Genomic DNA, 12,588 nt, shown 5'->3' with positions numbered 1-12,588 from the left:
CTGCCAGTCCAGAATTTGGGCAGAATGGCAAAACATCCCCAGTAACTTCTGCAGGGTGGGTAAGCGAGGAGCAGATGTGGGCAGACATCTGCGCGCATCGGGACAGGGCATTGCTTGGCCCTGGTGGCTGGGAGGGCAGCAGGGATATCACAGTGTCCTCTCCCTGTCCTTAGGGTCAGCTGGAAGCACACCATCGTGGCCAGAGCTGGAAACTGGAAAAAGTGATGTAGACCAGTGGTTTTTCTGACACTTCCCTGGGTTTTCAGGGTCAAGCAATTTGCTGTTCAGAGTAGCAGAGTATCGTAACTGATGAAATGGGTGATCACTTCTGCTCTGACACTGGGACTGTGTCTTTGCCAGCTGGGATGCTGTGAAGGGTGTGTCTGGGTGGCATCCTCCTTACCTCATCTCCCTGCCACCTGCTGTCTGTCTATGGAGCACTAAGGCTTCTCTCTGCCTCACTATTCCACAGACTGTTGCCTTTCCCAAAGACATGGAGGTCTAAATCTTCTTCTTCTCGAAAGCTGGGCAGCAAGTTCCGTGAGACCGACATATATACTCAATCCTGTGAACGTGAGCTTTAGCATTCACACTCCTGGCTAGTCACTGTAAATCCTGTTCTGGGTAAAACTGGGGGTTTCCCTCAAAGCAGGGATGGAAACTGAGTGATTTTTTTTTAACCACCACCAAGAATGACTTATGCAGCAGGCAAATTACCATAGCCCAGCTGAGTTCAAGAGTGCTTCTACAGGTAGCAACATGACAACCCAAACTAGAATAGAAGCCTTTGTCTGCCACCCTTTATACAGGATAACGTTGTATGAAAAGGCTATTGAAGCAATAATATTGCCTGTGATTACAGAGCCTTGTCATCTGAACACCAGGGAACGCTTTATAAAAGAGACCTGGTGTCATTATCCCAGCTATAAGAGTGAAGACACAGACAAGAATTTGCCTAAAGTTTACCCAGGAGCCCTGGGAATTAGTCTTATGTGCTGAGTTGCAGTCCAGGGTTATAACTATGAGGCCATAGTTTTATGTAAAGAAAGCAGCAGACAAGAACCCTGTAGGCAAATCAGTTTTCAAAGCACTTGAAAACTTTGTTTAGAACTGAATCGCAATAAGCCACGTTCCCACTTGGCTGGCTCTCCAAGGGAAATGCTAAGGAACAATGTTTGCATATAAGCGAATATTTATGAACTACCTGTGTATGGGAGACAGTGCCTTGAAGCCTAGTTTCAGCCTAAGCCCTGAAACAAGGGGTAGCTTGCAGGTTTAGACTTCTTTATTTCAGATATAGCCTGAAAGTTATCATTTGGGAGGGAGGGATGTCTTTTTGCAGACCTTATGGCTTGGGGTGCTTTCCATTGACTTCAAAGCCCTCGCTGAAACAGTTAAATAGCAGAACTCCTCTTGTGTGATGGACCCAGGCACCTTGTGTGTGGATTTGGGGATGGTTAGGACAAATGGTTGTTGCTAGGGAGGTGCCAGGCAGGAGCGGAAAACTTGTAAAGTCTTTTGCCACCCCTTCCATGAGTTGTCCTCCTGGCCAGGAGAGGCTTTGGGGCTGTGTTGGAACTGCTGACTGTTAATGAAAGACGTCAGGAAGCTTGTCCTGGGTCAAAGTCCAGCTCTCACAGCGAGCTTTGCCCTTCTGAAGTGCATCATCTATTTCAAGTTGCTGACACAATCTTAGGGCACTTGAGGTTGGTGAATCTTCCCACTGAAGAAGAAACTTGTTCCTTTTAGCTATTTATATTTGAAATTATTTTCTGAGTTCTGCTTCCCACCCAGTAATAAACGCCCTTCGTGAACTGAGTGGCCTCTAAATGCTGATTAAGTTGGTGAGAGAAGGGGATCCCAGTGACAGCCCTCCAAGCAGCAAAGGCTTTGCCCTGTGCCTGGGCAGAGAGCCACGGCCTGGGTGTTATTTCTGGTTTCTATGGCAAAGAGCAGCTCTGGCCTTCATCCCTCCGTCTCTGCTCTGCAGAGCATGACGATGGGAGCCCAGAGTGCTTGGAGCCAGTCGTGGTCTGATCCCCGAAGGGGGGGCCCATGAAGAAGTCCATGTGTGTTGCAATTAACCCTTCCTGCAGCACTCAGCATCCCAGGTACCCTGGGTACAGCCATGCCAACCCTCTCTCCTCTGCACCCCAGAGCTGTTTGCATTCGCTGGCTGCAGGTGGTTTTGGATTCTGGATTTCTGGGATGCTGAAAGTCAGCATGATGAATTCAGGGGGGCTGGATAGCAGCCATTGTCAAAAGGAACTCAGTTCCCTGTGTCGTTCTAGCAAGGGAAAGATGCTTTTTGCAACATCAAAACCATTTGGTTAAACTTAGGAGTTTTAATTTGTTCTGCCAAAATTTCAGTAGGAATGGGAATATTACTGCCAGCTGTTGGGGGTAGTTCAAGGAATATTTTGTCATCTAGGAGTGATTTAGATGTGAGGAACTCATCCCCAGTTTCCCTTAAGATCATCAGGGAGCTCTGCATTTCACAAGGAACATGCAGTGCTATCTGACTGTTCTCCATGAAGTTTTCCTGCTCTGAAACTCTGTAAGCCTTGGGTTCCTCACTTGCTGCCCTGCATCTTCTTTCCCCCACTCCTTATGGGGGCAGACTTTTTTTATTTCAAATATTTTTCTCTGTAGGTTATTTTGTTCAGAAAAGGGGGCAGAAAGGTTTATTATATTTAAAGTCTCTGAATAGTGTCCTTGTTTGTAAGGAGAAATTGGCAAGCCTGGAGCACTCTCTTACAGAAAGCTAATTATTTCACTTCCACCTACAGCATACTTGCCATGTCAGGCAAGCTTTTGACATTTGTGCTGCTCTGTGGCAGCAAAGAGGCTTCTGATGGCTTCTGTATTATTTCGTGTGCTCTCTAGTGTGTGCTGAGGGCTGGATGGGAGGGGAGCATGGAGCTGGTGGTTTTTGCAGATACTTGAGTGTCTGTCCCCTTTTGTGTTGGTGGCACTCATGGGGCTGTAGGAATGAGGTCAGGAAGGATGTCGCGTGTCCTCAGTGTGTAACAGGCTGCTTTCATGTCTTGCCCTGTCTTCAGCCCCCAGCAAACAGCTGGAGCAGCTCAGCCTTGCTTTGAATCAGCCCATCTGGCATATGAGCAACACTGGTGTAATCTGCTCCCCATTTTCTTACAGCTCTTTGGCACGTGTTGGGTGAAAAGCATTGGGCAGGAGGCTGGTGGGGAAAGTGCCAAGTTAAGCGGGTGGAGGAATGCGATCCACCTCCTCCCTCCACTCCATAATGTAAACTTAATCCTTGGACTTCAGTCGGAGCAGGGCAGGCTGCCTGAGATAATGGGGAGACTCAACACTCTTGCAAGCAGAACTGCACTGGTCAGCACAGCCCTCAATTTTAAAGGAGGGAGTGGATCTGACCAAATGGTACTTAAAGCCAAGGTGGTGCTCCACACAACCAGCCCCTGTGGTCCTGCACACCCCTGTGCTATGAGGGGGAGAGGGGAGCTGCTCCTGGAGGGTCTGATCCGGCGTTGCTTGTCCTGCCTCCTCTTGCAGCAGACAGGACAGCATAGCTTTGCTGTTAACTACCAGAACTTGGGTTTGATGTCACACAGATGAGGTCAAGGACATGCCCCTCAACCCTGACTAAACATGGCTTCTGTGCCTAAATATATCTCTGTCCTCTTTCCTCCAGGGAGGAACTGCTCTGTCCTCTGGCCTTTGTGTCACTCAGAAGCTGAAGCCTATTTCTCAGTCCTGGGAGGCAGAAATGTGTCTAAAGTTTTTATTGGAGCCATGAGGATGCTCAGCCCATCAGCCCAAGGGACACAATGGGCTTGGAGGGGCAGGAGATGGAGCCAGGTGGCTCTTCACTCCATGCTCACGTGTTTGGAGGCATTGGGTGCTGGTGAAAGCTCAAACAGATAAGTAGGGCTGGATATGAGCTGTTCATGGGGAGAGTGCCTGGCCTGCTCATGTGTCTGGGACATAGCTGGGCTGTGGAGGCGGTGCTGGCATCTCAGGGTACATATGGATGTTGATGTCTCTGTCCCAGGTGGCCACTCTGTGTGCAGGGCTGGACTCTGGCATAGAGTGGTCTCAGGATGAGGTTTGAGGTCTGTATCCATCTCTTATCTGGGCATCTATTGGGCAAATGACCACCTGTGTTCTTTGTGCTATGCTTTGTATTTGCTGCAGCTAGTTTTGCTGGACCAGGGTCGTCCCCTTCACGTGGTTTGTGCAGATCTTGGCCCCTGTTCCAGGTGCTCCTGACCTTGTCAGAGTCCTCTCAGTGCTATGGTAATTCAGAGTTTGAGCACAGAGCCAGCTGTTGCCTCTGTCCTTCATTTTCCATGGCATCTATGTTATGGGGCTTACCAGCAGTGTGGGAAGGCCACCAGCAGGCTGATGGGTGACATTCATCCTGAGAAACTGGATGGGAAAGCAAGAATTCAGTAGCCAATGAACCACCATTGTGGGTGATTGGTCCAGAAATTTCCTGCAGTGCTAAAACCAGGACTGAGGGGCTGTAAGAAGCTGCTTTCCTGGACTTGCTCAGTCTCCTCTGCCTCTGAGACAAGACCAAAAGCCCTGGAGACCGTCTGGGCTCTCAGCTTCCCACCACTCCTGCAGGGCTCGGGAAGGAGCTTGTCTCGCCCATGGTGTGTGATTCAAATGCTGGGAAGAGAGACCTGCCTTGCAGTGACTCCTCTGTTGCAGATGGGGAGGTCTAGACCATTTCCTCCCGCTCCTCCTGCCTTGTCCCTACCACCTGCAATGCCAGAGGAGTCATCCTATGCTATGGGTGCCATGGTGCTGGTGTGGGCTGTGTGAGGGGCCTCCAGGAAACCCAGTCCTGGGCTGCGCTCGCTGCACTGAAGGGAGACTCTGTGCCCACACCAAAGACAGGAAATATTTTGGGTGGGTTTGGACAGTGCACACAGGAGGTCTGTTCTCAAGTGGGGCTCCTCCTGCACTGCCAGGGAGGGGTTGTAAGGTCTCCTGGCTGTGTTTGCTCCACAGGGGTAGAGGAGCGGGAGGAAGGCACCAGGTTGGGGCTCCTTTCTGCCAGCAGAAGGGCAGCACCAGGTTTCGTGGCCAAAGCCTTCACCCTCAAGCAGCTGCAGTGCAGGGACGTCAGTGAGCTGCCTCTGTGGGGCTGGGGGCTGTCTGAGAGAGACCAACCTGTCCCTGCCTGGCTGTAGGGGCAGCAGCAGGGGCCAACTGAGCCAGGGGAGGGCTCTGCAGCCACAGAGGCAGCGGCTGTTACTCAATGTGTTAATCTGTTGAAATCCAGGCAGGGGTACGTGCTCTGCGGTTTTCACCCGAAGTGATGCTGCCCATGTGGTATTGCCTTGGTGGCTTTCTCGCCTCCCAGCCACCAGTTTTGCTGCAGCAGCAGGAGGATCCTGACTTCCCCCTTTGGGCGATCCCCTAATGGAAAAGCTGTGTCTGCTTGCTACAGAGCAGCTTTGTAAAATTCACTGTAAGGGGCTTTCTTTTCCCCTTCCCTCCCATGCCCCAGCATGAGCAGGGTCGTCTCATCCCCTTGTAGGGCTGAACAAGCTGGTGGCTCCTATATGAGGAAGCTTTGGAAACAGCATCCATCGCCTGGATACACTGAGAGGAAGGGTGGGCTTTGGCTCGAAGTGTTGCTGACTCAGACACTGACCAGCAGGCAGGGTGGCTGCAGTGACAGCGTGGGGAATGCACAGCACCTGGAGCATGGAGGTTTTGTAGGTGGGAATCTCTGTAGTGGGAGTCCCTGTAATTGTTCTGTGCCGCCCTTCCCACCCACCCGCACGCTGGGGCAGCTCATCTCTCTCTGCAGCACCAGGACAGCTGGAGGCAGCCAGGCTCTGCTTCTTTCTCTTTTCACTTTTACTTTGTTGCATTTTTGCTGCATGCAGGGGATTCCTGTCCCCCACTCCGCTGCCTCTGGATCACGGGAGCTGTTGTTTTTGTTGCCTTTCTTCAGCTTTTCCCATAAGTGGGTGGGCAATGCCAGGAAAGCCCTGCTCTCCCTGCTGTGGGACCCTCACAGGCCCATCTGCCCTGGCTCCCTCCTCCCACCTCTGCTCATGGGGGCAGCCCAGGGACCCACTGTGATCCCCATGCAATGGCAGCTCCACACGAAGCAGGACTTAATTCTGATGGTGAGCGTTGCTGGGGCCATCTGTGACACACCCCTCTCCTTCTCTGTGCCCCGCTCCAACTTGGAGAACATCAAGATGGAAATTGCTGCTAATGGCAACAACCTCCCTAGGAGCTTTGTGACAAGTTGACCTTCTGGAGAAAGGGAAGATGGGACAGGTGTGATGGTGGGCAAGGAGGGAACCTGCGAGCATTTCCTTCTCTGGCTCACTCTGTAAATGGGGCACAGTTTACTTTACCAAATTTACTTTTCTTATCTCCCCAGCACCTCTGCATCAACACAAGGCAGGAGAACTGGTGGCTGTGCTGGAGGGTGCTTCCTGCTGTGGGTAACAAGGACGCCTCTAAGTTGCCCCAAAAACGTGGCAGAGCCACGAGGCTGCGCGTGGGCGACGGTGGCAGCCTCAGCAGCAGGATGCTGTGGGTTACCCTCTCCCCAGCCCGGGCAACTGCCTCGACAAACAAAATGAAACCCTCTGCTGCAGATTAGGAGAGGAAATTGCTGAAGTACTTCAGTTTTAAAGCAGTTTCTGGGCCAGGCAGGGTGGATCTGGGGGCAGGTGGATCCTGGGGGCCCTGATGCCCAGGGCTGTGTGGGAAGGGTGGGCGGTGACAGTGCTTGGCACAGCGTGCACACACAGTGCTGGGTGCTCTGGAGCACCACCGTGACCCCACAGTGACTGGGTTCTTAAACATGCAACTGCACAGGCAGCAAAGTCACAGGAAAAGCCTGCAGGCACCCGTCACCTCCAGTGACTTGGGAGCAACTGGGCTGCCAGCCAAGGGCTTCTCTGTCCTAAGGGGACCTGGTGGCCTCCCTGCTCTCCATGGGAAATGCCTGGCTGCCCAGGGCTGCCACCCCCGAGATGAGCTGCCCCCAGCTTTCCCAGCTGATTGCTTTTGTTTTCCACCCCCCTCTCCCTTTCTGACTGGAAGAGGAATTTCTCCAGCACTGCTGAGGGAAGGGTTCATGGGCCCCTGCCCTCTGTCATGCCAATCGGGTGAGTAAGAGCTGGGCTGAGGGTGCGTCCTCTCCTCTTAATTGGGTTTCAATTGCAAACCCTGTTCAAGGACATCAGCTGTTCCACCCTTGGCGACTGTGCAGTGTTTGGTAAAATTATCTTTCAAGATAAGCCTTTTGTATTTATTTTTTTTAGTGTTATAGAAGATTCCAGGAGTTCAAACACACCCAAAAGGCAGGACCAGTCCTGCCCAAGGTGGGAGGAGCAAGCAGGGTCTCGGTCCCACCTGGGAGAACCTTGGTACCTGGGCAGGAGATGCTGTCCCTGGTTTGTCAGACCCAGATAATGCACTGGGCTCTGATCCATCCTAGGTTTATTTTCGAGATTGGTGTCTCTCTGGTCCTCAGGTGAAGGTGGTGAAGGGATTCTCCTGACACAATGCCCAATCTACTCTCTTAAGCTGTTAAGTCATATAATGCTTTTTCATAACATGTGGTGCTCCCTTGCTCTGGTACAACTTTAAGAGCACTTTATTTAAGCCATAGCTGTTTCATACATATGTATGTACATTTATTCTCCTGGGCAACCTCAGGCTCACTGGACTCTGCTTCTTCTCCTCCCAGGCATTCACTTATTACTTAAGCAGCCCAGGAAAGGACCCCAGCCCCCCCTGCATGCCCTGCTCCCACTTGGGCTACAAAATGTTCCCAGATCCTGCTGTGCCTAAAGGCAGGAGTAGGATGAGCCATGGGAAAAATCAAGGTCACCAGCAAAACCCTTTAACTTGATTGGACTTTCACTTTTGAATTTAAGTTTAAATTTAATTTTGCCCGTTGCAGAAGTTTCTTGAAAGGGAAAGATTTTTGTGGCTTCTGCACGCAGATCTCTTCATTTGGGCTGTTTCATTAAAGGTATAGGAGAAAAGGCACGAAGGTTTTGAAAGGCAGTAAGAGTAGGTTATTTTCTCTGTCTGCAAACCAGCTGCCCAATTCTGCACCTGTGCAGCCAGAGCATCCCTCTGGAGTTCTTTGGCCATGGTGTCAGAGCTGGGGGTTCTGCCTGTGTGTGTCTGCAACTGTCAGTTGGTCGTGTAGCTCAGATAGCTCAGAGACGGAGCGAATTTTGGTGCTGTTGTAATTGCCTATGGACTGAAAGCTAAAATGTTGGTTGTGTATAATCCCTGGGATTTATAAAGGCTTTGATGTGGCAGCAGGAGGGAGAGCTCCTGTTGTTGCTGCATGTCCCACCAGCAGCCCAGCAGCCTTTGGCAAGGAAGTCCCTGGATTTCTTGTGTGGAGGAAATCATTATAAACAGGATGTTTGCTCCAGCCCCATTCCAGGCTGCTCGCTGTAGAGACCCCCCAAGGGGTGCCGGACCCCAAGCAGAAGGAGGAAAAAGGAGGTTTGGGTGCTCCCCCCGGCACTAATTACTGTGAAGGAGCAGCTTTTGGGATGTCAGCAGTGGGACAGAGCCCCTCCCTTGGGTCTCATATCTCTGGTTCTCAAGACCAGAGGTGCCTGCTCAGCCTCTGCCCTCTGTGAGCTTCCTCCATCTCCCAGCTCACACACAGAGATGGCTGTGTCCTGCTGTCACCAGGCCTGCCTTCCTACCTACTTCAATGGCAAAATGTTTCCCAGGCTGGCCCTGCTCCTGGAAGGAAGCGTGTGTGGAGTGTGATCTATGGGACTGCCAGTTGAGTTTTTTTAAACTGTGTTTTCTGTGCTGAAAATGAGCTCGTTAGTTTTTTTTGGCTGTTCTATCTGGCCACGCCCATGATTATTCTTTGGCATCTCTGCCCTTGTTGAAAATGCATATTTTTAAGTTTTCCATGTTTCCCATCTTCCCAGTGCCTGACTTGGAACCTGTTGTTCCTGCATAAACATACGTGGTCATGCTGGTTCAGAAGGGCTGATTCTCCTAATTTTCTCATTGCTAGACTGTGAACCTGAATGAAGTTTTGTGAGGTGAAATGCATCCCACACAGATCCAGAGTCACGTTTGGTGTGCTTGGCCTTTCCCCATTTAAAAGCTCGCTGTGTCTGACCAGAGCACGTTTTGGCTGTGCCAGCTGTGACCCTGGTAGGAAACCCTAGCCCAGCATCTGCCTGGGGGGACAGATTGCTCACTCTGGGCTGGTCTGGGCTAGTGGCAAGTTGGAGGGTTTGGCAGAGGACGTGTCCCACATGTGGGATCTTGGTGTCATTGTGCAGAGGTTCCATCAGCAGGGTGGCTGAGCCAGCAAAGGGCCATACATCCCTTCATCCTCAAAGGAAGAGAAAGCCTTTGGCCTCCCAGCTGTCAGGTTGTCAATAGCAGCCTTTCCCTTGGCCATGTGTAGGAGCTGCAGGACTGAAGGGTTGGGATGTGGCTTTACTGGAGCTGCAGGATTAGGCCATGGGAAAGAGGGAGCTTGAACCTTCTACCCTCAACTCCTGCTCCAGTGCTTAGAGCTGTGTTGAGTAGCATGACCTCTACTTGAAGGGCTTAGAGAACTGTGCTGGTAAACAAACTGCCTTGGGTTGGCTCAAGCACTGTCCTCGGAGTAAACTCCGGCATTTCACCTCTCTGGTATGTTGTCCTGTGTCACCTCGACAAGGAGAAGAGCTTGTCAGAGAGGTGAAGCATCTCTTGTCCCTTGTAATCCCTGGCTGCTTGAAATTGTAATCTGTTTATCTGAGCAGCCCTGGGTGCCCCGAAGGGGAACAGAGAATAGGGGCCAGCACTGGGGCAGCTCTGGCTGAGTCTGTGCAGAGGTGAGGGGGAAGGGGACGATGTGGAGGGGATGGCAGGGCCAAGGCAAGCAGGTGTGTGGGACTGGCAGGACTCTGTGCATGTCCTTGGGAGAAAAACAGCATCAGTCTGATGAATGTACTCAACCTCTTTATTGGCAGTTTCCCCTCAAATGGTTCAAAATCAAGAGATCAGTGAACTACTGAGCAGTGTGGGGAAATAAAAATAGTTAAAAAAAAACACCCTGAAGACAAGACAGCCCTCCCCATCCCTCATTTGCCAGAGAAAATCCTGCCTGATTTCTCCCAGCCACGTCAGCTCCCAGCTATGACAGCTATCTCATCCTTTTGGCAGGGCTGCTCGGTGGAGCAGCCCCGGCTCCAAAATGCGACGGGAAGAGATGTAAACACAGAGGAAGCTGGAAATACTGAAGCTGGCTGCTTGGGGTGGCTGCTCAGGGTGGGCATCCAGGTATGGGGCTGCTGGGGGTGTTCTGACCCCAGGGCTCGAGTGATCCTCGGTGCTGGGAGTGCCCAAGGGATGTGTCCCGGGCAGCTCCAAAGCCTCTGCACCCCCGGGTGGTGCTGAGGGGCAGCTTTGCTGTGCAGGGAAGCAAATCACACGGTTTTGTCTTCCCTGCCCAGTGGCTTTTCCCAGCGAGACACAGATCTGACTTTAACTCCTCTCTCTTTGTTCCCCCAGATCATGATTGAGTTCTGCCCGGGCGGGGCGGTGGATGCCACCATGCTGGGTGAGTGCAGCACCAGTGCCGGGCTCTCCTCTGTGCCCAGGGAGATGCCTGAAGGCATTTCCAGCCTTCTGGCACGTTCCCAGGGGCAGCCTTCAGACAGATGGCAGGCATGGGTGCCCCAGCTCCTCCAGCTGTCCTTTCTCTCCCATGAGTTTGCCTATTTTCATACCTGGAGCAGAAGGTGTGGCAGCCCTGGGGTATTTTTGGAGCTACTTTAATGTCCTTTTGATTTAAATGCTGCTGGGATCAGCAGATCACTAGGCATGGGGAGAAGGAAGAGTCTGGCTGGAGGGGAAAGATGATTTTAAATATTTATCTGCTGGGGGCACCGGGTGCTTGGGATCCTGTTCCCACAGCTTCCTGAGAAGGGCAGCAGGGCTGAGATGTTTAATCTGGGTGTCTGTCATGATGAATATCCCAAGATCTTTTTGCTGACTTCCCCGTATGGTATCAGTCATCTCGTGAAGCAGCAGAGCATCTAATAAACTGCAGTTTGCAGTCATCCCAGGAACCTTCCCATTTTTAACTCTTCCCTTCCACACAGAGGGAGCTGCTGGGACCAGTAGTGTGTGGGTGTATCCCAAAACAGCCCTGGCTGGTGCTACAGCCCCTCTGTGCCAGGGCTGTATGGATCCCAGGGCAGGGGGTGGCATTCCCTCTGCACAGAGAATGGGATGCTCTGACATCTTGCCTGGAGCCCCTTGGACAGAGCCATGACTCCCTGGGGGTTACTCCCTTTCAGCACTCATATTTCTAAAGGCCTCACTTTCTATTTATCCCCAGTAGCCAAATTTGTCATCTTTGATTCAGCCCTTAAACCTTGGCCCTCCTTTAGGGAACTTCTTTAAAGCAGGTCCAAATCACTGCATGAAAAACTACATTTTCTAAAGTACTGGAGAAATAATGCCTTCCCCATAGAAAACCTCAACAGTTTTTTGTTGGTTTTTTTACCCATATCTTGGGACATGGAAACCCCCCTGAGCATTGGTGGGTCTGTGACTGTGGCAGGACTTGGGAAGGAGCAGCATAGGAAACCATGAGCAAGTGGGCTGGCTATAGCACTGTCACCCCCAAGGGAGGGACAGGAGGAGCTGTGAGTTGGAGCTCAGGAATGTTCCCAGCATTAGTAAATTCAGAGTTGCTGAATGCTGCCTGTTCTACCTCCCCATCCCCACCAGCAACTGGTGTTTTCCCATTGAAATCTTTTGTACAAAGCCAGTGGCCTATTGCATCTTGCTTCTGCCTGATGCTTTAGGGAAAATGAAAATAATCAGCTTCCCCCAGAAGAAGAGAGATCTTGGTGATGAAGAGGAGGAAAAAAGTGGCTGACCCAGCATCCCTCAGCCTGTGGCTGAGATCCTCACTCTGAATCTGTTGCAGTTGCTGGGGTCCCTCCCTCAGCCCCCATCCTGGCCACACAGTTTGGCAGTTGGTGCTGTCTAAGGCTGGGTCTGCTCTGCCTCACATTCAGAGCTGCTGGAGGAGGGCTTGCAGAGGGAGGGAGGGAAGCTCAGGAGATGCTAACCATCTGGAAGTTTGATGGTTTGCAGAGCTGTCGCCTTGGAAAAACAGTCTAAGATGGTGGAGGTGGCCCAGCAGAGCTCAGCAGGGAGGTCACACCAGTGCTTGCATGTCCCTGCAAGCATCAGAAACAGAATCAGAGAATCAGAGAATATCCTGAGTCAGAAGGTACCCACTAGGATCATCAAAATCCAACTTCTGGCCCTGCATAGGACAGCCCCAAGAATCCCATCATGTGCCTGAGAGCATTGTCCAAACTCTCCTTGAACTCTGGGACAGACAGCAGGGTATGAACCGGTGCACTGGTACCCAGGGCTACCCAAAAAGCCAGTTCAGAGCAGTGGGTAGGGACAACCCTACCTTTCCCTTTGGGAAGCGGCATTTCTCTCATGGGGTATAGGGAGGTAGAGTGCATCTCCATGGCAGGGATAGCTCCCTGGGGAATGAGAATATGGCTTTGTATGGAGCTCCTGGGTGTTCATGCCTGT

At 51.7% G+C, this 12,588-nt stretch overlaps 1 protein-coding gene across 2 annotated transcripts in view; it reads left to right on the top strand.

Annotated features, from left to right (window-relative positions):
* STK10 (serine/threonine kinase 10) overlaps positions 1-12,588 on the top strand; it is a 71,620-nt gene that overhangs the window by 16,505 nt on the left and 42,527 nt on the right. For both annotated transcript variants that reach the window (XR_003573209.1, XM_027901379.1), the window contains exon 3: positions 10,531-10,579. Coding sequence is in view for 1 of the 2 variants with exons in the window: in XM_027901379.1 (XP_027757180.1) it covers positions 10,531-10,579 (49 nt within the window). In the remaining variant the exon portion in view is untranslated. The remainder of the gene's footprint in view (positions 1-10,530; positions 10,580-12,588) is intronic.

The sequence above is a fragment of the Empidonax traillii genome, unplaced genomic scaffold (assembly GCF_003031625.1).
Source record: "Empidonax traillii isolate 1590-97213 ecotype Southwest subspecies unplaced genomic scaffold, ASM303162v1 scaffold22:size5013007, whole genome shotgun sequence".
NCBI classification, from domain to species: domain Eukaryota; kingdom Metazoa; phylum Chordata; class Aves; order Passeriformes; family Tyrannidae; genus Empidonax; species Empidonax traillii.
This window is presented reverse-complemented; position numbering and strand designations above follow the sequence as displayed.